Raw genomic sequence first — 25,296 nt, 5'->3', positions numbered from 1 at the left:
TGCTATACTGAGTTCCTACTACTTCACTTCCCAAAGGATTTATTATTTTTAATCATTAGAAACCGCTGCAATTGGATCTGTAGGAAAACAGATATCTGGAAAATGTAACAGTGAGGGCTGTCCTTAGGGATAAGACTGAACTGGCCACGTAGAATCTTGTGAGGTCTTGCCACAATGCAGTAGGTATATGTGTGACTGCAGTAATGAGCTGATATAGTTTTCATGTGAAAATTCTAAAGTGAATTTAGAATCAGAACTGCAGCTTTATGTCAGTGTTGTAGGGCCACATTTTTGTGATGGCATTAGTCTTTGGAGCTAAGCCAGGTTCACAGTATTTTGTCCTGGGACAACATATCCAGTTTTCTTTGGAGGAAGAGTAAATATTGCCTTAGCTGTTTGTAATTGAAAGCACTAGGAGAAAACACTCATGAAGAAACAAGGCTGTCTTCAGCTGCAGCAACATACATCCATGATTGCTGTAGACAGATGTCAATCAACTGTGAGTGTCAGATCCATGACTGCTAGGTTCTCAGAGCACTGCAGGATGGTATTGTACTGTTTTTATTAGCAAGGCCAGCTGCTAATGTCAGCAAGCGTAAGAGGAACTTAACAAATTGCCCTTTCAAATATATCCACAAGATTAAGGGCAGTGGTTTCCTTGCTGTTTTTTCAATTGGGTAGAGATCAGGAAAATGAGGCTTAGCAAGGATTCGTGTTTTTAAGCGTTGGTTTCTTTCAAGCTTACAAACAGAGACACTTCACAGTGCTAGGGTTTTTTTAATGACTGGAAACTGGGTCTGGCCAACTCTATTAACAGAAGATACGATACAACTGATTAAAGCCTGTTTTCCTACTTGATTTACCGCAATGTTGATATCCATGCTGCTGTCCTGTAAGAGCAAAGTGCCTTGATGTTCTTCAGCAGCTGGGCTTGCATCCGGTAGGAAGAGTTCACTGAGAGGTGAAGAATTCATACCAGCTCATGCACTGAGTTTCATCTTGTTTTTTGTTCTGTAGTGTCATGTTGCAGGAGATTGTTTGAAAAATAAACCTCCTTGCATCAGTCCAGTTTCTTCAACTAAGTTCTCTTTTGTCTGTGTAGGTGTGGATTTTGAAATTTATCTAATAATGATGCTTGTTAAGAGGGAGGAGTAATTTAAGACAACCTTGAACAACGATTTCGACTTGGTCATGGAGAATGACAGAAAAACTTGCAGGGCACTGCCAACTGTGCTTTCACTATGGTCCTGAACAGTCAGCCACAGCTCATGATCACTACTGTTTCCATTCTGTCAGTAAATTAAATATGTTTATGTTTCAATATGCAGATGGCTTTAATTAATGACTGGAATACTTTTAAAATATCAAGGATATGTGATATGTTTGTCAAGATACTGTGTTTTCAAATGATTTTCACTCTATCATAGATGGTATCGTATAGAAAGAAAGGATTTATTTATGCTTTCACCCTTCTACTCTGTGAGCTGAACTGGCCACTGATATACACAGGGATAAAGTTTGAAAAGATCAGCATTTGTATGGAGAGCTGCTCTTTGAATGCCCTTTATGTCCTTCCCAAACTGAATGGATGGGGTTAGATATATATATTAGAATGCTGCTTCTTCATGTGGGTAGTAAATTTTTTGGAGCATATGAGGTCATCTGTCCTTCCTGATACAAAGCAGCAACTAGCATGTAAATGAAAAGACCAGGCTTCATGCCACCCTCGTCTCTAGAAGAAACATGGCACTTACTATCCTGTATTTGTCTAACTATGTTTATTGCTGTTATTTTTCTAGGGTGCGAGTGCTTACATTCTGAACTATTTTCTGTACATTCTGTGGGCTCTATGTTTTGCTTTCCTGGCAGTCTCCCTGGTCAGGGTGTTTGCTCCCTATGCTTGCGGCTCCGGAATCCCAGAGGTGAGTTTCTCTTTACAGATGAATATCTAAAAACTGAGCCAAAGAAAAGATCATTTGCTACCTTTTCTTCTTCCAGAACTGTACTATGAGGTAGCATAGGAATAAACCTCATGTGTCTTCATTCCTTTGTCTAACCTGTGTTCATGGTAACAATCAGAGTTTTACATAGTAGAAAATGTTCAAATGCCACTGTGACTTGTTAACCTCTGGCAGTGAAGAAGAATGTATATTGAATTAAAAATCGACAGCTCCCTGTCATCAGTTTATGAAGTCCAATTTTTTGTGACTACTCACTAAGAGATTATACTGTGCTTTCCTTGGATGAAAGTACTTGGGCCGGGTATAAACAGCAGAAATTCTTAGGTTATACTTTAAGCAAGAGCAAACTAAAGTAAAGGGAGAGGACAACAAACCTAAGATTTCCTGAGTAACTGAAGATTTGGGATGCCCACCATTTGAGGTGTCTGAAAAATGCCTGGCTGCAAATTGTGTCCTTATTCACAATGTCATGCTGATATGACATTACGACAGCTAGAATCTCTGATCAGTTTTAATGTTTTGAGCTTAAGCCCAGATGTAGTCGTTGAAGCGGGGACCCCTGCAATTAAAGTAGTATAACTACTCACAGTTTTTGAAATCAGAGCAGTCTTTCATTTAAAGTGCTATAAAACTATGGAGATTATTACTTAACAATATCCAAAAGAGCCAACGGTTTAAATTTTAGAAATCTGTACATACTTTCTTTCATAGAATCATAGAATGGCTTGTGTTGGAAGGGACCTCAAGGATCATCATGCTCCAAACCCCTGCTCCATATCTAATACTAGACTAGGCTAGTTCTTTATCCGTAGGAGAAGAAGGAAAATATTCCATAGCCAATAAGGAAAAAAATCCTGCAAATAATTTGAAACGTTTAAATAATTTCCATGTTTCAAAGTAGTCACATGTTTGTAATGTATTTGATACATCTCTAAGTAGTCTTATAAAGTTTTCATAATTAAATCTGGTTTATAGAAAATAAATTTCAGAACCATTCAAAATCAGTTTTACTTGATACCTATATTTGATTGCAAGAAATGCTTTCAACTGTATTTCCTGTTAAGATGAATCCACCAAAATGACTTATTTAAACATGCTCAGTCTTAATTACTTTTTTAAAACCATAGTCCATAAAGTTTGACTTGCAATGACAATACAACTCCTCATTCTTGTTCCCACTGCTGAAGTGGGAGAAGTCCTAAAAGTGGACTGCTGCTAAAAGTGGACAGGGCTTTCCAATCCCCACTGTCATTGTTTCTGCGTGGGGAAACACGTGACAGTGGCACTCAACTCTAGTCTGTTTCCAGGGCTGGTTTCCAAACTTAAATCCCCGTGCAGTCTCTGTTTAATGCATGTGCACTGTGCTCTGTCCTAGCCACTCACATGCCAAATTAAGAGAAAATGTGTAAAAATCAGATCTTTTGGGCTTTCTAATTTCATAATACTTATATGCTTTTACGTCACGGCCATTCCAAATATTTAAAACATTTTATTTCTTGTTTTAACTGGAAATGGCTTGTGATTGTTTATTTGCTTTTTTTCTCTGCTTTGTTATAGTTCAGTCGAGTTTAACTCTGATCCTGTAAGCCAAGAAGATATGTAAGAGTTTCATGTTTCTGTTGATCTGTATGAGACTCCTTACCAACTCAGGGGAACACCCATAATAACAGTAACACTTCCCCCCTGTTCAGGTACACTGTGGGATAGCTGCCCTACCTAGGACTTCTTTCCCTCCATCACTGTCTCTTCCCAAGCAATCTGTGATTTTTAACTCCGCTGAGGTTTTAACTCAATTTGCAAATTCAGAGTAGAAAAGGTTTCTCTTCAACATGTTCTTCCTGCTTTCCAGATAAAAACCATCTTGAGTGGGTTCATTATTAGGGGCTACCTGGGAAAGTGGACACTTTTGATTAAAACAGTCACCTTGGTTCTGGTGGTATCTTCAGGCCTCAGTCTTGGGAAAGAAGGGCCCTTAGTCCACGTGGCCTGTTGCTGCGGAAACTTCTTCAGCAGCCTCTTCTCCAAGTACAGCAAGAACGAAGGAAAAAGAAGAGAGGTGAGGTTGGCTCAAATCATCCTTTATTTCCCTTTCCAGATACTCAGTGTTTCAAAGGACTCACGCTTTGTACATTAATGTTTGTTTTGTAGGTTCTTTCAGCTGCAGCAGCTGCAGGAGTTTCTGTTGCCTTTGGGGCTCCAATTGGAGGTGTACTTTTTAGCCTGGAAGAGGTGAGAGCTGGCAATTAATTTGTTTCAATAAATACATATCTTCTTTTGATGCCTTTTTCTAAGATTCATTTTATTTTTCAAATATTTATATGGTTATTTTTCTTGTAAAGCAAAAATAAACTTTGATTGTTAGTAATAAGATTTAGCCAGGTATTTTAGCATAATTCAAATAAAAGAAGGTCACTGTTTTTCTGGAAAAATGTGATTCAGTCTGTAAATGTGTCATTGTGCTGAGCTTTCTATGGCTTTAAGGTAACTGTTGCATGGGCAGACCTATGAAGCATCTGTTTTACTTTCTTTAAATTTAGATTTATTGATTTTTCATCGATTGCTGCTCCACATCCAAACCTCAAAATGCCCTTTCTAATACCTTTGTGAACATGTTCTGGCTGCCGTAACATCTGGTGTTCCTAGTACAGTCAGATGCAGAGTCACAGAAGGAACAAACTACAGCAGCCTGCTGTACTCCAATGAATAACTAAAGCCACCAACCTCTGACACACTCAATGAAGTTTGCTTGTCTCTGATTTTAGGTCAGCTATTACTTTCCCCTGAAAACCCTCTGGAGGTCATTTTTCGCTGCTCTTGTGGCTGCCTTCACACTGAGGTCCATCAATCCTTTTGGAAATAGCCGACTGGTCCTTTTCTACGTGGAGTACCATACCCCCTGGTACATGGCTGAGCTCTTCCCCTTTATCCTTCTTGGCGTCTTCGGTGGCCTCTGGGGGACCCTCTTTATCCGCTGCAACATTGCCTGGTGTAGGAGGCGAAAAACCACCAGGCTTGGGAAATACCCGGTCCTGGAAGTTATTGTGATAACAGCCATCACTGCCATCATCGCCTACCCCAACCCGTACACCCGGAGGAGCACCAGTGAGCTGATCTCAGAGCTCTTCAATGACTGCGGTGCTCTGGAGTCCTCCCAGCTCTGCGACTACATCAATGACCCAAACATGACCCGGCCAGTGGATGACATTCCTGACAGACCTGCTGGCCCTGGAGTCTACACTGCCATGTGGCAGCTCGCCTTGGCTCTGGTGTTTAAAATTGTCATCACAATATTCACTTTCGGCATGAAGGTAAACTGGGGACTGGTGAAGAGCTCACTGTGGCACTTCTCATGTAGTGTGCTGAACGATGCTGTCTATATGTCCCAAGCCACAAATGGGTTGCAGTCAGCAGTTCAAGTCTGTATCACATGGTTTGGGTGCCTCTGACTTACCTTCAGCCATGTGTGGGCCACTGTGATGCCTAGTGCTCCACTGGCCTGCCAAAACCTTTCTCTGCAGGGCACAATTGCAGCAAAGCGACAAGTCCTGCATTTTTGCACCTTTTAGTTAACTCCAGTTTTATTAAGTGAAAAAGATATTTGGAAGAGTATTTAAATTGACTGCTGCAAAGGAGCAAATTCAGCATGATTTCCACTGCAGCTGTCTTTCAGCTCTGTCAGAAATATGGACTGTTTACATTGTTGTTTGTCTTGTTGGATTAATGTCTTAATGTGCCTCAAGCTAACTATGCTCAGGGAAGTAATAGTTCTCAGTTTACAGATTTACACATTTAAAACTTAACTAAGATTTAAAAGTAGGTGAAAACTTCTGTCTTTGAATCTCTTTAAGCACATTAGCCTGGAAAAAAGAGGGAGTGGGAGGACTGATGGATATATAATTTGATTATTCTAGACTCACAGCTTTTTCTTCCAATCCTTCTTCTCCCCATAAATGGGTGATGAAGGATTCAAGAACAATTTATCCAAGCTTTCAGTATATACAAAGCCGATTGCAGAGAGTTCTGCATATCTGGGTGCTGGAGCCTATATAAAAACGTATCTGTCTGTCTACATCTCCTGTTATCTGAGCATGTAATTCCAGATCTGACTGCAGCAGATGATATGAAGTTATTCTGAGAAAACTCAGAATAACTGGAAAACTATGCTCTAGAAGGCCAGTTTCCAAAAAAAAAATCTTTTTTTTTTTGAATTTTGTATTTCTTTCATGTTTTCTCCAGTTGGGCCCCCATTGATGACAAGAACTGAGTGGGGCTCAGGTCAGTCAGAATGGGTGGCTAAGTCCAGCTGATTTCTCGAGCAAGGAGAATGAGTGAGAGTTTAGGAGTGCTTGGATATTAAAGATATCCAAAGGGGATAAAGGGGAAGGACTTGAAAAGAGATGCCCTTCACTACAGACCGTGATTTGTGCTGGTGCTGGGAGCCAGTTTTTGCTAAACTTGGTTATTATCTAAAACTTCTGATTTTGGTTCTTTATTTGGCATGTAATTCTTAATTTGATCTATTTAAAAGTTGTTAGTAGCAACTGATAGTTTCAAATCTTCTGAAAAAGAACAGATAAAATTGCCATATCCAGCAAATTTAGAAGGCTCAATTTGACTGTATCAGGAAAACTAACAGTACATTGGGGATGAGATAGCTCCAGCATCTGGACAAAGACTGTTAGTTTAGCTCTCTAGGAAGCTCAAGGTATAATTTCAGAATCATATAAAAACATCATAGAAAAATCTTTCTTTAAAAACCTCAAACTTGATGCTTGCGGGCTCTTTGCAATCATTCTGAGTTGCCTTCTCCACCAGGAAATTTGTCTCCAATTTGACATCTGAGAAAAAGTTCACTTAGATGAAGAAAAATGGCCTGTTGTTTTTGTGGTAGTTTGTGTGTTTGCTTTTTTTTTGTTTGTTTGTTTGGTTTGGTTTCAATACTGTTTTTTTTTTAGTGATCTGTGACTTTGGTGTTTAGCAGACAAAAAGGAAATGATTCATAAATCTTCCAGGAAAATACATAGCAATCTGAGATGAAGAAATATCTGCTTCTGAGCACTCGGCCTCCTATCCTTAAATTTTTATTCTGTTTGACATTTAATTTAAAATCTGGTTTGATTTAGCCTGAAGGACTAGTAACAAAGCTGTAAAATACTTCACGTGATAGAGACTGAACTCAAGACATGATTTTCAGTTAAGCTTATTCTCAAGCCCTTGACACAGCCATCAGTAGCTCCTGATGAGGAAGCAATAAATGAAAAACCAGGAATATCTTTACTTTAAAATCAGACTATGACTCAAAACCACCATTTAACTGTCAAATTCAGTGTGATGCTGCAGGAAGAGTTCCAAATGGCTTCTAAAATGCATTTGAATTATATAAAGCTATTAATATTCATGCAGCCATGCAAAGTCACTGTATAAACCTATGGAAAAACATAAGGAACATCACTATAAGCTGCCAAAAAAACTATGACCTTCTGATCTAGCTTTTAATAATGGAAATGGGTTTTCTTATTGCCAAAAATAAATAATTAATTGCTTGATGTATAATTTCATTACTGATCTTTTTTTTGCCAGTGTTCTCATGCTTCTATATTTTATTCAAGATTCCTTCAGGCCTTTTCATTCCCAGTATGGCTGTTGGAGCCATGGCTGGCAGGATGGTTGGAATTGGAGTAGAGCAGTTGGCCTATCACCATCATGACTGGATCATCTTCAGGAACTGGTGCAGACCTGGGGCAGACTGCGTCACGCCAGGACTTTATGCTATGGTGGGAGCGGCTGCTTGCTTGGGTACAGTACATGCTGATCATTGTGCATGGGTAACACCACTACTTGGGAACCTACAAATTGCTTAAGTGGGTATTGTGTCTGTGTTAGGTTTCATGCTGGTGTTTCTGAATGTAATAATGTGACGGGCTGAAGCATGGGAAGCTTCTTCAAAGGGTCTCCCCAGTGGTTTACAAGAGAGAAGGCAACAAGAGTTCTCTACACGTGTAGACAAGTCAACAAGAGAGACTTGCAGTCACCAGTGCCTACTCTTTGTGATCTGCCAATAGTGCACAAATGAGGAAAATAAAATAAAGTTAGGCTATGGATCTCCAAGGAGGAGTGATGGTGGTAATTTATGCTGGTTGCTTGCTTTTTCCCGTAGATATAATGAAATCCACTGTAGCTGGAGTAAAGCTACTTCTTGTTTAGATTGTGTTCCCTCTCTACTGAGGGGAATAAAATTCTCAGGTCTGGCCAAATCCTAAGCTACATAGAAGTAAAAACTTGGGGTATTATCACAGAATCACACAGAATCACAGAATCACCCGGGTTGGAAGGGACCCCAAGGATCATGTAGTTCCAACCCCCCTGCCTGGCAGGGCCACCAAACATACATATTCAGATCAGGTTGCCCAGGACCCCGTCCAACCTAGCCTTAAACACGTCCAAGGACGGGGCATCCACAACCTCCCTGGGCAGCCCGTTCCAGGGCCTAACCACTCTCCTAGTAAAGAACTTAAAGAACAGCCATTATTATGGCTGTGTGTCAAACTCTGATCAACTGAGCTGTCTTTTTGTTTTCATTTTGGCTGTAGGCCAACATCTGATTACATCAAATTGCTAGGACTCGTTGGATTTTACAGGAATGACCTGTTAACTAGTAACGCTAGGTCACTGAACCATATCTCACATATTAAATTTCTAGTCATAAATCTAACAGGAATGTTGAAGAACACCATCTGAATGCATTTTTGTCCTATCGTGACTTTCTCTTTCAGTATGTGCATGTTTTACCTCCTTTTGTTATCATCATTGATAGAATCATAAGATGATGAAATAACAGTGGGAAAGATACACTCAGGGAAGAGCTGGAGACATTTCAGTTTCAGAGTGTCCTGTTAAAGAAATAGGATTGTTTGTGTGATCATTTACTGGGGAACTGAAGGTGGGATTTGCTTGTCTAAATTTACAGTCTGTAATGTAGACACTGACACCTGAGATGCATTGATACCCTTCACAGTCCATACATTAAAAATGAAATACTGTGAAGTTCAGTCTCATCTGGCAAAAGACATCAGGCAAATTTATCCTTGATGGTGACTGTTCTCTCCAGAGGCTATAAAAGCAATCTGGATGACTGCTATAATGCAGACATGTAACAACAGTTAGGATGAATCTTAGTCTCAGCAAGCAGAAAGCACTTTCTCTTATCCATAAATGATCTTAATGTTCACAAAATAAATAACACGACTTTTGCTGTGGTATTCCAGTTGATCCTCTGGCCAACAGTCACTTCCTCTTTAAAAAGTTCAAATCAAGGTGCAGTGCTTTTAGCAGTATGTTGAAACATACAATGGCATGGTCAGCACTTGTTCTTAAGGCCAATGTTCTGTCTTGCTTAGGGAAAGGCTGTAAGAAACAAAGGAAGTATTAAATGATCCTTACAGTGGTATCTCCTCTCAACTTCTCAGACTCGGTCATTAAGACATTCCTGAGACGAAAGTTATATCCAGATTGTCGTGTTAAATAATCAAAAACTTAATTTTCGTGTATGTTGTAGAATAAAAACATTGTTAAATGACCTGTTTGCTGATTCCTCTCATCCAAAATGATGTTGCATTGTGAGGACTAAAAATAGCGGATTTATTACGTTTACCTTTTGAACAGAGGCAAAGAAATGTTACCTAATAATTCAGTAATACATACACACTTGTCTGCAGAAATATGATTATATTTATCCTTTAATGTAAACTGAAAGAGTAAGAAGTTTGCTTATAAAATGAAAAGACTGAATTGAAAAATATAACTATAACTACACTCAGGCATGTAGAGCTGCATGCCTAAATGGCCTGAAACCAAGTTGTCTCAGTTCAAACTGTGTATTAAACTAATGTAATGTAGCTTGCAGTGGCCCTAAACTGTCCATACCTCAAATTTTGTAACTGTGACACACTTGAAGGTAATGCTTAGATTTCTTTTCAGTATGAATGCTATAGGTAACCCAATGTGAAGGCCAGCTGTCAAAGCTCCCAGAGCTGTAATACTGCCTGTCTTAGCCATGGAACTTTGCTAATTCTTGGAGTTATTTTAGAAAGTCAACAGAAGGATTCAGTGTAAGTTTCCCAAGTATCCAGCAGAGCTGAAGTTTTTGCATGCCTTCTGGATTGATAGCTCAGTCTTGTTGCATAAATTCTTTGTTTTTCAAAGTTTACATCTTTGGCTTGAGCAACTTTGCTCCATCTTTTTGATGAAAATTGCAGCAGATGAAAAATATCTTTCTTCAGTTAAATAAGCCCCCAAATACTTCACAAAGTATATGGGCAAAGTATTTAGCATGAATAATTTTGTAACTTTTAAACTGCAAGAAGCAAAAAAATAAATGAGTTGCTTAGTAGGTATACTTACGGAGAACTGAGTGACTGCTTTCTTTGTTGCCAGGTGGTGTTACTCGAATGACCGTCTCTTTGGTGGTGATTATGTTTGAGCTAACTGGAGGCTTGGAGTATATTGTACCTCTTATGGCTGCAGCTGTCACAAGCAAGTGGGTGGCAGATGCCTTTGGGAAAGAAGGGATCTATGAAGCTCACATCCATCTCAACGGTTACCCGTTTCTAGATGTGAAGGATGAATTCACCCACCGAACTCTGGCAACAGATGTCATGAGACCAAGACGTGGTGAAGCTCCTCTTTCTGTTCTGACACAGGACAGCATGACTGTGGAGGATGTTGAGACATTAATTAAGGAGACTGACTACAATGGCTTCCCAGTTGTGGTCTCAAAAGACTCGGAGAGACTTATTGGATTTGCACAAAGACGAGAGCTCATTCTTGCAATAAGTGAGTAGAGAGTATCAGTATACGTGTAAATTTGATTTTGGTAACGTGGGATGTTAACTGTGTTATTCACAATTTTCTGTTAAGTGGAAGTGTCTGAAAAGCAGTCAGGCTCACAACTATATGTCTTCTTTCACAACATTATGCCACTCAGAATGCATCCTCAGTTTGAACTAGCCACCATACAATGACAAGTCACACTTATATAGAGATAAATGCACTTCAACTAAGAAGCCTCAGCTTTCTCTTGCTTGACAAATTGTGCATCTGCAGTGTGGTGGCTGAGGGAATACACTGGAGAAGTACTTCGATTCCCTCACACAACTGACCTCTTAGATGAAGGCAATAACTATTGAATCCTGCATAAAATCCTGGCTCACATACAGCTCTCTGCCTCATGATCTACTTCCGCACCATTTCTTTCTTACAACTGTGGAGCACTAAGCAATCTCTAGAATGCTTAGTGCTGGTCCTTGTAAAGTGAATAGCAATACCACTTCTCATTGCTCCAAAGCACTTCCAGGAGGATTGCATCCCTCTGTACCTCCTTATTGAGCAGGTAGGTAAGTCAGGCGAACTTAAGTCGTCAGTCACACTCTGAGAATATACGTGTCCACCTTAGATGACTTCTGCTTTACAGTACTTGACTCCGTAAAGTTCTTTTTACATTTGGCCAGCTTCTGTACAAAAGACTGAGTCTTGGACACAAGCCAGGTGGCCTCTATAATGTGCCTGCCCCAGTGCAGAGTTGGAAGAGCAACATAGTTAACATAGGCTGCGAACTCCTGAATTTGAGAGGCCATTTCACATTTGGGAGAATTAATCCACACTCTAAGACAAAAGCCTTCTGCACAGATTACTTTATAAAGTCATTATCATCCATTTGTCTTGCTCCTTTTGCTAATCTGTATCTGTTTTTCTTACCCACTGATTGCAAAAATCGTCTGTTCATCTGTTTCACCTTTAATCTAAATTCTCCAACCAGTGAGACTGCACACAAAGTCCACCATTTTTATGATACCACTGAATTTGCTCAAAAGTACTATATCATTCAAATTTCTCTAGAGAGATGTTTATCTTTCAGGAGTGAAGTCATGGCTTTGGTTAATCACTGTTGTCCAGAGTCATTGCTGCCTTGGGAACAGCAAAGTGGTAACTGAAGTACTTGTGCCTGTTGTTTTGGGTGCATGCTCAGGAAGGAAATACCTAGCTGTCAAGGGTTTTTATCAAAAGGTGGGAGTTAATTTTGATTAATGTTACCTCTTACCACAGATCATATATCAAAGAACTATGCAGCATGTTCACACTTGAAATTAGATGTATGAATCAAAACAAGATGAGACAAAGTTAGCATCATTCCTATAAATTGCAATAAGGCTTGTAATATGTGGGGTGAGAAGGTTGAGAATCATATAATATAGTGATATTAGGGTTGAGCCAAAACTGCTCCAGTTGCAGAAATATTACAAGACAAAGATCGTTAAAAGGAAAAAAATGCAGCTGGAACATGTTGGAAACCATTACTGTCTACACATTACAAGTCACAGAAGCAGATTTCTGCACTTTGATTGATGGAAATGACCTCCAAGAATATATACATATGCTTTGAGTATGTCTGATTTGCTGTACCTCTCAAGAACAGAAGCAACTTCTATTAATCAAAGATAATAATTCCTACCATTTCCAAGAATTTCTACAGAGAAGAAAAAAAAAAAGAAAGAGGAAAAGAAGAAAACTTTAACTCTCTGAACCGAATACAAGATACACTAGTTCTGAGGAGAGAGAAGTTGCTTATCCTTTGGAAATCCATCTCAAATATTGTAACCTGTAATGATGAATAAAAATGAGGTAAACACTACCAAGAAAATAAATCACTTCAGTGCTAAGAATCCTTGTAAAGTCATACTATAAAGCACAAGGCTCATATTGATCACGTAAATTCCTAATGTAGTGTAAAGTTCATAGTTTGATCAGAGTACGTATTGAAGCTTTTGACTTTTTGAAAAGGTTCAAATACTTGTTGAAAAAAATGTATCAGACTGATTTCCTTCTTATGCTATTTTCCATTAAGCAGGAGGCTTATTTTTTCTGCCCTTTTAAAATTCGGGTACATAAACTCTACTTGAGGAATTAAGTGCAAAACTACATAGTTCACCCTGGATCCCAGAGTTGTGCCAGTACAGAATAACACACATACATCTCCTAGGTCACTGGGATGTGAATGAGTCTTTTGCTGCTTTTTTACAACACCCAGATTTTCTCAGCTCCACTCAGAAATCGGGTAGCAAGTTCACAGCACCAAAATGACTGGAATTCCTCTCCTTCAGGCATGCAATAGAAGTTTCTGTTGTGATTCTCACAATGGAGAAAACTATATATCATCTGAATTTGACAGAGATTGGATTAGTGATGTTAATGAATGTAATGAGCCACATTTTTATTTAGGAAAGTATTATCTCAAACAAGAAGAAGTATATATGTCTAAAAATATCATTTGCTTCAGATGTATCAAGGAAACAATATCTCAAGGAAATTCGAGTTTTTTTCTTGATTTCAACTCCCAGTACCTCAGAACATTTAAGACAAAAGTCTGCTACTACCTCTGCTTTCCAAAGAGGGATATACTTTTTGTTCTTGTAATTAAGCCTGTTTTCAAGCCTGACTCACCCTCTCCCTCTATCTTCCTGTTGCACAGAGAATGCACGACAGCGTCAAGATGGGGTGGTGAGCAACTCCCTTGTGTATTTCACTGAAGATCCTCCAGAACTGCCACCCAATAGTCCCCATCCTCTGAAGCTGCGGCGTATTCTCAACCTGAGCCCTTTCACTGTCACTGACCACACACCGATGGAGACTGTGGTAGATATCTTCCGGAAACTTGGGCTCCGACAGTGTCTTGTCACTCGCAGTGGGTGAGTAGAAGCTGGATGCTTCAAGAATCTCAGGAGATTTTCATTAGCATTAATAAAAACACTCCTTTTCCCATTTAAAGCCGACTATAGACAATAACTAATTCATCAGTACCTCTGAGACACTCAGATGAATGATTTTATTCTATTCTGTGGATGCAAAAACTAAGAAAAGTTCATCTGGTATCCCTCCAGGGAAGAAAAAATATCAGACTCACAACCAAAATGGCCTTTAGCAGGTGTTCACACCATTCTCCCAAATCCTTTGTGTATTGTCCTTTAGATAGGGTAAAGATAGACAAATACATGGGAAGTTGTTCTGACTCCCACTATAGTTTCATATTCAACAAAGGCAAATCTGGCAAGTAGCATTGTTTGCAAATGATGTGTCTTTTCTCAGACATCCAGCCAGATTAGATGCTTATGAAGAAATAAAAGTTCATGAAAACTACTGAAGAAGCGTGAGCAAACATGAAATTAGAAGAATAAAAAGCTGTACAGTGTGCACTAAAAATAACATCCCATGGATCCAGTGGGATGGATTTCAGTTATTGTAGGAGCACTGTTCAGCACATGATCTGGTGATAAGAAGAAACTTTATGGCAAGATTGGAAAAAGAGAGCTATCGATTTCAAATGTGAAAGATTAAAATTGAATCTTCTGCAAAAACATTTCCTGTTATTTTAATATATGGCATATAATCTGTCAACGCATTGTGCTCAACAATAAAAATATGAAGACCATTAATTAGGTCTTGATTTGAGGTACTCAGATTTGGAAATTTTTATCTCGATTTCTAGGACTTTCATCAGACTAAATGTGGAATAATTCTATCAATGACAGTTTCAAAATTCAGTGCCTCATTGCCTTCAAGGATTGACAATAAAAACCCTGGAACACTGAGCGTTAGGAAATTTTTTACACTTAGGGTCAGATACTCAATAGGCCTCATATTTTTTACAGTTCATTACGGTCACATAAATGAGAAATTAACAAGCAAATTTAAAGTCATTATGATGTCATACAGTGAGAATTTCATAAAGTCCACACTTTAGTATAGTTTATGTACTATAAACTCCATGTATGTCCTACATAGGTCACTGGTGTCTTGGTTTTGTGCTGCTGACGCAAGGAAATACATTACTTTGTCATATGAAGTGCCAGTCATTGTAGCTCCTCACTGAATCATGCTTTCCAACAAAAGGAGATATTTTGGTTAACAATCACAGTTGAGGTAGCAAAAATACATGAAGTATGAATGTTTTTTTATAAAAGATAATCATTGGAAAATGGAGAGTATGGACAGCTTTATATGGAAGCACTAACAAAATGTCTCTGCAGCTGAATAGGAAAACATGGATGATATATGAGATGATCGTTGACCTTTCCTTTCCTTTTCTTCTCTAGGAGGCTGCTGGGTATCATAACTAAAAAGGATGTATTACGACATATGGCTCAAATGGCAAACCAGGACCCTGAATCTATCATGTTTAACTAGAATGTTAAAGGAATAAGGAAGTAATCCCAAAGGAATCCTTTCTAGATTAACACAGAGGTGTTCAATGTTTCTTTTTATTTCAAAGGAAAATGTAATGTGTATGAGGAATGGTCTAATAGGTCTCTGACAGAGGGCGTGGATGCAGGATGGCACTTATTTAATGAGGAAGGCAGTTTAGAAGCTCTGAGCAGCTGCAGACATCAAGCTGTGTTTTCTTAATGAGTTTCCTAACAGCTCAATTGGTGCACTGGTGGGTGTAAGTGATGTGGTGCTGAGAGACAAAGAGCCAGGAGCAGCAGAGGGATGCATCAACATTCACAGGAACTCAGGAGGCAGGTGTGAAGACTAGCAGACACTGTTTTTGTATAAACTGTTAACAAAGATTTGTGTTCCAAACTAGAGAGTGTGTATGAGCAACGTCAGTTGTTTTTATTACTGAAACCATGGCTATTTATTTGCTATTGATTAATACCATTTTCATGAGGAAAAAAGAAAGTCATATTTTAAAGTCCAACATTTTGTCACCTTCACTTATTTTTGTAAAAGTTAAGTAAATTCAGGACTGAAATTAAAGGAGCAAGAGCACATTTCAATTCACTTTAAAATATAGTGGCTGCTGCTCCCCTCTTTAGTCCTTTGAATTTTACAATTTATATACCTATACAGTTTGTAAGTATACAGTTCAATATTTCTGTCAATCAGCTTTTCTTTATTAATGTGAAAATGTGACTTATTTCTAAGAAGCATGAGGAAAAACTTCTTTACTGTGAGGGTGATGGAGCACTGGCACAGCTTGCTCAGAAAGGCTGTGAAGTCTCCTTTCTTTGAAGATATTCAAAACCCACCTTGGATGTGATCTTGTGCAATGTGCTTGAGCAGGGGGATTGGAATAGGTGATCTTTAGAGGTCCCTCCCAACCTCAACCATTGTGTGTGTGTGATTTCCTATTTCTCTATGCAATTTTGGGTACAGATACTGTAATACTTAGTATTATGTGGTTTGCTGTGACAGTAGAAAAAAGCATGAAAGCAAGCGAAGGAATTTTAAAAGACACAAAAGGGAGAATGGTATCCAGCTCTAATCAGTGCTGGTGACAAGAGATTGAATACTTCACCTGTCACTTCTTGCGTAAAGGGAAATTGTCATTTTTCACAGAAATTGGAAATTCTGCATTGATTCCTGATTCTCCTCTTAGTTCCTTTCCTTCACTGGCTTTTCTTGACGCTTGTCTGCACCTGCCAAGAGATTGCTTTAGTTAATTTAACAACCACAGACATTTATTCTGTAGCATATTTGTTCTTTATGCTGCATCTGCCAGTCATGGGACTGCAGAATCCCTCCCCACTGCATTGTGGAAGGGATAAGGGATCAAATGGACTGAGGATGCAGCCAACAATAGAAAGGCTTTAATTGTTTATGTGTTCGTAGCAAGAAAACATGATTTAACACCCCCACACAGGGACATCCAAGCCACTCAGGTAAAAATGTTACATTTTCTTAAACCTTTGCTCTAGTCCTGTATGAGATACATGGGGTCAACATTTTCTGTGTTAACACACTAGCACTTTAGTCATTACTGATTTCAGTAATAGACAACCAAATTCTACTCTCAGTTACACCTAATCCATGCTGCCCAGCGTTTGGTTTGTAAGCTTGAAGATAATGAGTGGATGGTTATTTAGATGCTCTGAATCTCCACCAGGAGGGCCTTCTGACTGCCCAAGTCTCTGAACAAACCATTGATTTAGGCAGCTAAAACCTCTACTATTTTTGCTCAGAATTATACAGATAACAGAAGCTCAAGTCTACTGCACCCAAAAGGTTTTCAAGGACAGAGATGAGAAGATTATGCCAGAAGAACCAGACAAAAGCCATACTATCGAGCCAACTTGAAGGCATGATCATTGTGTCCCTGAATTGAGACAGCTAGCCAGGTGCACCCTAAGTTAGATGCCCAAAATTACAAATTCCTACTCTTATCTACAGAGACCCTGCTTCCTTCTGGCAGGTGTCCTACTGCATTCAGATAAAGTAAAGTATGGCTCAAATTGTTTAAGAGAAAGAAAGGGATAGTTTTAATTTGCCAAGTACAGCATTTAACAATAGTGTTTGCAACAGACTGACATAAATACATGTAGCTCTGACCAAATCCCATAAATAGTGAAGTGTGTATTCTTTTTGTTAACTGAACATCTGCAGCATGATGTATTATTAAAGGCATATTGTTAAACGTAAACCATGGGACTGAGTAACCCTTCTGAAAATAGGAAATGCAACATAGTGTTGCTGCTTCTTTTGTTTTGCTACAAAGCAATCATCAATGAAACTCACAAAAAAGCAACCAAGTTAACCACAAATCTCATGAAAACTGGATTGCATCATCTGTAGAGGGATTTTAAAATTCATTTTAAAAATCAGTGATTTCCCCAAACTAAACCCAAATGTAAGGTTCTGCTCCAAATTAATAGAATCTAAATAGACTAACTTCTGGGGGCAACTTTTTTCTGCAATTAAAACTGAAAGACTGGGTTTTACTTTTCACTTTTATGGCTCCTAACATTAACATATGCTTGATGAACACTTTCTCCATCTCCTTTTATGTTTATATGGGAAGTAAGTACGCAGACTCTAACCACTTGATCACTGCTAAATACCTCTTTTGCTCATAAGACAAGAGAAATAAGTTCACTTATTTGCTATTTGAAACCAAACTCTCTGCTTCACATATGTCAAGGAAAAAAAGGAGGTCTTAAAGACTTCCGTGTTATCCAAGCAGATTTCAATCCATGCTCCATTAGCATTTATTCCACAGCAGAGCTAACTCTGAAGAGCATTCACTAGCAAGTATTTACTAAGAACGAGGATACATCAATGCTGAAAAAAAATTGTTTCTTGAAAGAAAGATTTTGAGTCAGGTAAGATTAAACTGGTCATGAATACAAACTCATTTAGGTATAGATAACCCAAGTCTATCTGTTTAAACTCAGCCCATGGCTATGTACAGGCCAATTCTCCATGATACCCACAGGCCTGATCCACTAAAATGAACAGCCCTGTGATGTTTTCTCAGCTCATCTTACTGGGCTGTATAGGAGTAGCCTTAAGAACAAGATCCATAAAACCATCATGATGGTTTGTAAGAAACAGCAACAGAAAGAACTGTGGCTTTGACTCTACGACCACCACTGAAACAGAAGACAGGGAAATGGGGTTCAGAAACAGCATAACAATAGCTAACTTCAGCTGCTTGGTATTATCAAGGCTGAGTTAAGGCTAGAAAGTCAAGAAGACTTTGAAACAGGAGAGGCTTTGCTCATCAGAAAACTTCCAGAGATGGTATTTGGCTGTACCTCCTGTTGAATTTCCTCCATGATACTGTTTTCATTGCTCATATAACTTGAGTGGCTGAATGATGAACATTCCTAATAGAAATTAATTACATGGTTTTCTCAAGAAAGAAAGGAAAGAAAGGAAAGGAAGAAAGGAAAGGAAGAAAGGAAAGGAAGAAAGGAAAGGAAAGAAAGGAATGGAAGGAAGGGAAGAAAGGGAAGAAAGGGAAGAAAGGAAGGGAAGAAAGGGAAGGAAAAAAAACAGTTCTAATGTAATAATCTTAGGTAATCCCCCATAACAAGCCCACTATTATTCACCATTTTCCATCTATTTTCTCAAATGTGTCTCAGAAGTCACTGTAGACTCCAAGAGGTACAGACCTCAGCCTTAAGTGTTTGAATTGATACAATTCAAAATAATAGTCACATAGCCTGATGAATCTGAAACTTACACATATTAGTGCACAGCGCTTTGTTTATGCAGCTTGTGAAATCCTCACGTTCAAACAGTTGGACTTTGATAATGTCAAACTAAACAAGAGAGCAAAAACCTTTGAATGATGCAAATTCAGTGTTGTACCTTTGTTTTGCATGAACTGCATTCAGTTATATTCAGCTTCTGATGTGTATGTGAAGCAACCTGTACCAGAAGGTTCACTATTAAAATGCAGGACGTGGATGGCTTTGGCCATATCCTTTGGCTGTCACAGTGACACTAATTATTTAATTCTTATGCTTTGATGAAGCGGAAAAAGAATGTTTAAGAATTACAGAGGACACATTGATTCTGTGTTGGAATGACAATACAGTTATGAATATTGTTTTGTTGTTGTATTTTTTTTTCTTTCATTATGGTAGAAAACAGCATATATGTTGCACCTTATCAAAAACAATGTTTGGAATCTATTTTTTAAATAAAACTGATGACTTACAGAACTGGGAATGTTGCTTGAATGCATTAATAACTGGAGAATTGTACATCTTAGATGTTTTTCTTTCCCACCTGTAAAAATAAGTCTGATGAATAATATAGGATATATACTTCAGTTTTGGGTTGCCTAGAATGAAGTTGAGAGTTAGGAAGCCCATATTTATTAGCATGAAACCTCCCTTAAAACTTAGTCAGAGGAAAACTTTTGTGTAGTAGCAAAAAGTACAAGATTTATCTAATTAACGTACTGACAAATAGACACATACAAGCACACAGAAAGGCACTATGGCTTCACGTAAATGAGACAATGATAAATAGTTTATCCCAAAAAGCATTCGAGATTTCAAGACATGCTCCATGGAACAAATTTGCTAAGACTGACATTTCACCAATATCCTCATTTGAGATAAATTACTTACTTTAGAAGCTGTGCTGGAGTAGCAAGGCCCACAGCTTGCTCCATGGATTGCTGTAGCCCTAACATAGTCCAAGAAGCCCACACCAAAAAGCTGGGAGGCAACAGGCTTGCAGCAACTTAAACAAGCAGTAATAGTTCCTTTAGTTTGTAGTTGGTCATGAGGGATTGAGCTTTAGATCTGCCTGTCATCACTTCTGATGGCAGAGCCAGGAAATGGAAGAGAAAATGTTGAGAGGAAGGCAGTGCTGCCCTGTTACAGCTATGTACCACACATCATGGCCTAGGTGCTCATTTTCACTAAACCAAATGGTCTATTGCCATCCATGTGCCTTTTTGCTCCTTCTTGAGCCCCCTCCTCCCTATTTATTTGCTGCAAGAAGTATTATTCCCCATGCTGTCCTGCTCCTCTGCTCCAGCTGCAAATGTAATCTTGCTTCCACTTCCTCCTCACTGTGGTAGCTCAGCCCTCCAGACACTATCTTACAGACTGCAGCCCACACAAAGATGTTGCACCTGTCATTGATGCACACAGGATTCTGTACCGATCCCTGCTGGAGGATGTGGAAAAACTGGTAGTGTTATTCACAGTGGTATCCTGCACTGAGTTTTCTGATTGGTTTTCAGCTTGATATCGTAGTGCAATACCAAAATGATGAGCTTTCCAGAGAAATATTTGCTGTATTTGTATGGCTCCATCTACACATATTCACTGTCTCAAGCAGTGAATGGTAAATCTACAAAGAATGCAAATGGGCTGGGAAGTGGCTGTGACAACTGTATTCCTGAAGCACCTAGTGGCACTTAGGCAGAATTTGATAGGAGATACAGACCTGTAGCTGCAGATTTAGTCAGCAGCTCTGCATCCCTTCTTTCATCTTGCTTGCATTCTGAGCATAATTAATGTGCTCAGTTTGAGCGTATTACAAGCACAGCTTGAGAACAGTTAATGATTTCGACCCATGCTATCTTCAAAACAATCTTATACAGTCAGGGTCAAAACAGTCTCAGTATTCCTATGGATACAGTGTCACCCAGCTTCTTCAGCTGTGTTTCATTTGAGAATGGATTCTGCAGCCTGAACAAACAGTGCTCAGCTCCCTGCAGACATCTGCAAAGCCCCTGCAGTGCATCTCTGCCTTGCACAGCTCTTGTAGCAATGTCTACTTGGCACTCATTCTGGAGCTGATTAAGTAGCCTTAATGGACCAAGTTTCAGCAATGGGTGCAGGAAAAACATCCACAAACATAGATAAACACGCAAATTACTTAGGAAGCAAGACAGTCAACAATTTTAGCTATGGAAAGTTGCTTTGTTATCTCAAAGTGACATCCACAATGGTGTCTAACTCTCAAGAGTACCATCCCCTGTGCTATGTTTGCAAGTTGCATCACTAAGAAGGAGTAATATGGAAAATAAGGCTAAATCATAGGTATTTCTATCCACCCATGTTACAGTTTTATACTAAAAGACAATTTTTTTCACCTCTTTGAAGTAAGATCTTTCTTTTAACGGCTGTTAGTGGGAACCGTGACTGCTGTACAGTTTGATGTAGCACGCTTCTAGGCTGGCCCATCAAACACTGAGCATGTTGCCTGTGATAAAGGCAGTAGAAAGGAATGCCTGGGATAACTATGCCGTGGGAAAAGACCATTTCAAATAATTAAAGTGACATGGTTTGAGAAAAACATAACACTATCTCTTTTCTTTTCAAGTTTGCCACCAGGTGCCATGGAAAGATATTTTCATGCTATGAAGTCCTAACATTTATAAACTATGCTGAATTTGACTTTTTTACAAAATTCGTATTTTGTCTGCGACAAATTTTTCTCACCTAACACCCATAATAAATCACCATGAGACACCAAAATCTCTGAATAAATTAGAGGGGATAGCCAGATTCTTTAAGTCTTCCAGCCTGTCTAAAGAAACCCCCAAGCTCTGCTGCACTTCAGAGATGAGAGAGAGGACATAAATTTTATCAAACTTAATCATGGTCCTAGTCAGCACTAAGTTCATGAAAACCAAAGTACAAGAGGTGCCATCTCCAGACCTTACCTTTTTCACAGAAGACTCAGGATTGGAGATTCTTGTGTTCTGGAAGGGCTGGAATGTAGTTAGCATATTAGGTGAATGTGCTGATTCCCATCATACTGGCTCTTCTGGGCATTGAGTGGCAACTGACCCTGGGTCACTCACTTCTATGCCATATCTTCTACTTAATATACCTGTATATATGGACTTCTAAACAGTTGGTTCAGGTTTAGATTTCTGAAAGTAATTCTCTGGTACTGAATACCCAAATGGTCAAATGACTGAAAAAAATTCTAGCAAATTAAGCCCAAGAACAAAACGTCTAACTTCCTCTTGTTATTGACCAGAATTATTTAAACTTTGTCTATGCTATCACTGTTTGAAATCAATTGTCATTTCAATTATTGCAGTAATTCATGATTTTTAATCTCCACCCTGCTTTTAATCACCTATTTTGTATTTATATTATATGTACGTATTCAAGTGGTACTACGATCTGAAGTGCAACAGAAGTATATACCGTTTGGCTGAAGGTTTCTATGTCACAGACATTCAACATTTAATCTGAATTATGTTTTGGCCACATCTCAACTTTTAAGGAGTGCTCCCACAAAGTACTAGTCACAGAAGTGCAAGGAATAAGTCATAATCTGTGCTGTACCTCTCCTTTCCAAGCCGGGGGGAACACACGTGAAATCATTCCCATTCTCACTGCCAAGTTGGTTTTGGGCTACAGAAATCCCTGTACTTTCAACAGATACAGCAACTCGAGTTTAGAAAAGCTCAACATGCCAGACTGCTGCCTTCCAGATACAAAGGCACCATTCCAAGTGCAACAGTTCTTTCTCTCTAAGGATAAATAGGTATGGAAGGTAACACTCTTATCTTCCTCCTTTTTTTCTTACTTCCCTGATCTGCTCTGGATGCTGCTGCCTTTCCCCTCCTTCAGTCTCAAGTTACAGCCCACTCCATCTTTCTGCTGCTGCAGCTTTTTAAATTTTATTATTACTGTTATCATTTTAGAAAATAGAAAAGCCCAAGCCCTAAACAAATCAACATATTTGCTATATTTGTTCTTTCTGTTGAAGTGGAGCTGCTGCCCAGCCAGAACACAAACTGGCAAGGAGGAAAGTCATTAACTGAGCACTATTCTAGTTGCCAGCATTATTTATTTCCAAAAAATAAACATTCAGCGCTAGTGAAGTGTAAAAGACAACCTGTCAAGGGACCAGGACTGATTTACCCAGCTGATGGCCTGGTATCTACTGACCACAGCACCAGATTCCTTCTCAAGTTCCAGTGCTATGGAGGGAGAAGGGGAATTATTTGTCATGCGGAGATCCCTTTTTCTCAGATTGTTCCATTCATGATGATATCTTGATTTGAACAATCTCTGCCTTTCTTAAAAAGCTGTTTCATTCTCAATGAAAATAACAAAGGCTGTAGAGAAAATGCCTTCTTAGCAGCAGATACATTATCTCATTGGGTGGAGAAGCAAGAGCAGAACCCAGGCTCCTGCCTGCCGAAGAACTGCCAATACCACTGAGATGTTTGTGTTAGGGAGGTGGGTCTGTGTGCACAGGGAAACAAAGGAACTGTGAGTGAAGGCTGGTGTAAGTGCCAAAACCAAATGTTGTGAGATCTGGCTGGACATTCAGCCCAGAATGAGACCTGTGCAGAGGTGAGGTTTTCTGCACATCCGTCCTCCATGTTTCTAATGGGAAGCTCCTCACTGAGATCAACTTCTGTTGTTTCTGTTGTGGGTGCACAGATTTACGTAAGACACAATATAGGAAGCATGAGGTTGCCATTTCAGCCTGCTAACAGTATTTTCTTCACTGTAAAAACTGGCAGCACCTGTGACAGAAACAGCAGGAGTGAGAGGCAAGACTAAAATTCCCTGCTAGGGCAAGGGAGAATGCTGCCTGCTGCCTGATGGCCAGCCTCTCAAAGAGCAAGGAACCTCTCTTTTGGATCACACAACACGGCTCCAACTTCTTCCACCCTACGCCTAATGCCTCCACCCCGTATGCTCCTTCAGCAGCATGTGTATGCACTCACGCACTTGGCTCCTGCCACAAAGCAGTCCTACCAAAGCCTGATTGCACCATTTCCTTCCCTCACACTGCTGGCACACCAGTCCCATGTGCACATCGCCAGAATCTTGTCTTGACCCAATGCGACTTTTGGCAGAAATCAGAGCAGCAGCATGGTCACCTCCTTCCAAACACAGCCAGGCCTGATGCTGGCCACCTCCTCCTACCTCCAGTGTCCTGGTGCTTTAGAGCTCTGGGAACAGAGGACTCCTGGCTGAAATGCCTCTCCCTTGGACTGAACTCAGAAGGTCTCCCCAGCCATTTCAATCTGTTCTGCTCTCTGAGGGACTGCATTGCCCTCTGCACAGCTACAACAGGAATCACATTTAGCTTATTTTCCTACATATGCAGAGAAGCTGCTGGGAAACCAAACCCATAGTTTCAACTACCACAGTCCCACATGTACCCTGGCACATAAAACGGTTTGTGTTGGAAAGGACCTTTAAGACCACCTCGTTCCAACTCCTGCTATAGGCAGGGACACCTCCCACTAGACCAGGTTGCTCAAAGCCCCATCCAGCCTGGCCTTGAATGCTTCCAGGGAGGTGCATCCATAACCTCACTGAGCAACCTGTTCCAGCGTCACACCATCCTCACTGTAAAAACTTTCTTCCTGATATCTCGTCTAAATCTATCTTCTTCCAGTTTAAAATGATTTACTCTTGCTATCAGCCCTTATATAATGTTCCTCCCCAGCACCAAAACAACCCCACAGTCCTCTTCACATCTAGATTTCCTACGAGATCAAAGAGATGACCTTACCTACTGTAAGGGCACTCAAGTACCTGAGGATTTGAGAGAGGCCAACGTCCTCTCCCTGTGGTGCACTCCTGGCTGGTGAAAGACATTATGGGCACTCCAAAAAACGCTCTTCGGATCCTCTGCTGCTGAGCTGGTCGCCCTGCAGAGCGTTTGGGAAGTCAGTGAACCTCGCAGGGTATCTTGATTAACGATTGCCCTGATGACGAGCACGGGTTTCAGTTGCCGGGGCGGCCGCAGGCAGCGGAGGCCCGCCAGGCGGCACTCACGGCCTCGGTTTGGGCGCGCTGCATCAGGCTGGCGCTGACAAAGGCCGTGTGGCTGCTGCTGTTGACTTCTGGCTCCCGTAGCACAAGCTGTGCTGTTGTCCGCTCTCGATTCGCGATTGCTCTCATGAATTTTCCTAGGTGTGCCAATTAAGAGCTAGTACATACATAAGTATAGTTTTTATCCTGGTGCACTGCGATCTCCAGAGGGAAAGGGGAGAGGAAAGCAAACAAGCGAGCAATCTTTCCTTTGTTTGCATGATTTGGCA

General features: G+C 39.8%; 1 protein-coding gene and 2 long non-coding RNA genes across 6 annotated transcripts in view; 1 reads left to right on the top strand and 2 right to left on the bottom strand.

The window, feature by feature from the left end:
• Nucleotides 1-19,449, top strand: part of CLCN4 (chloride voltage-gated channel 4) — a 43,119-nt gene extending 23,670 nt beyond the window's left edge. For all 3 annotated transcript variants that reach the window (XM_048934427.1, XM_048934429.1, XM_048934428.1), the window contains exons 5-12: nt 1,800-1,922; nt 3,811-4,017; nt 4,110-4,190; nt 4,724-5,269; nt 7,571-7,757; nt 10,395-10,793; nt 13,486-13,702; nt 15,107-19,449. In XM_048934427.1, coding sequence (XP_048790384.1) covers nt 1,800-1,922; nt 3,811-4,017; nt 4,110-4,190; nt 4,724-5,269; nt 7,571-7,757; nt 10,395-10,793; nt 13,486-13,702; nt 15,107-15,197 — 1,851 coding nt within the window. In that variant the 3' untranslated portion in view covers nt 15,198-19,449. The remainder of the gene's footprint in view (nt 1-1,799; nt 1,923-3,810; nt 4,018-4,109; nt 4,191-4,723; nt 5,270-7,570; nt 7,758-10,394; nt 10,794-13,485; nt 13,703-15,106) is intronic.
• LOC125688395 (uncharacterized) lies at nt 7,768-10,678 on the bottom strand. Its single transcript, XR_007374713.1, has 3 exons — nt 10,595-10,678; nt 10,362-10,512; nt 7,768-9,365 (listed from the first exon to the last, which is right to left on the bottom strand). It is a non-coding gene; the product is annotated as an uncharacterized LOC125688395 (long non-coding RNA).
• On the bottom strand, nt 16,319-24,983 carry LOC125688394 (uncharacterized). 2 transcript variants are annotated; one of them, XR_007374712.1, is made up of 4 exons: nt 24,788-24,983; nt 21,931-22,100; nt 19,459-19,529; nt 16,319-16,432 (listed from the first exon to the last, which is right to left on the bottom strand). It is a non-coding gene; the product is annotated as an uncharacterized LOC125688394 (long non-coding RNA). The 2 variants fall into 2 exon arrangements; XR_007374711.1 differs by having other exon boundaries at nt 21,931-21,978.
• Nucleotides 24,984-25,296: the final 313 nt, after the last annotated feature.

This window comes from Lagopus muta, chromosome 1, assembly GCF_023343835.1.
Source record: "Lagopus muta isolate bLagMut1 chromosome 1, bLagMut1 primary, whole genome shotgun sequence".
Taxonomy (NCBI): Eukaryota; Metazoa; Chordata; class Aves; order Galliformes; family Phasianidae; genus Lagopus; species Lagopus muta.
This window is presented reverse-complemented; position numbering and strand designations above follow the sequence as displayed.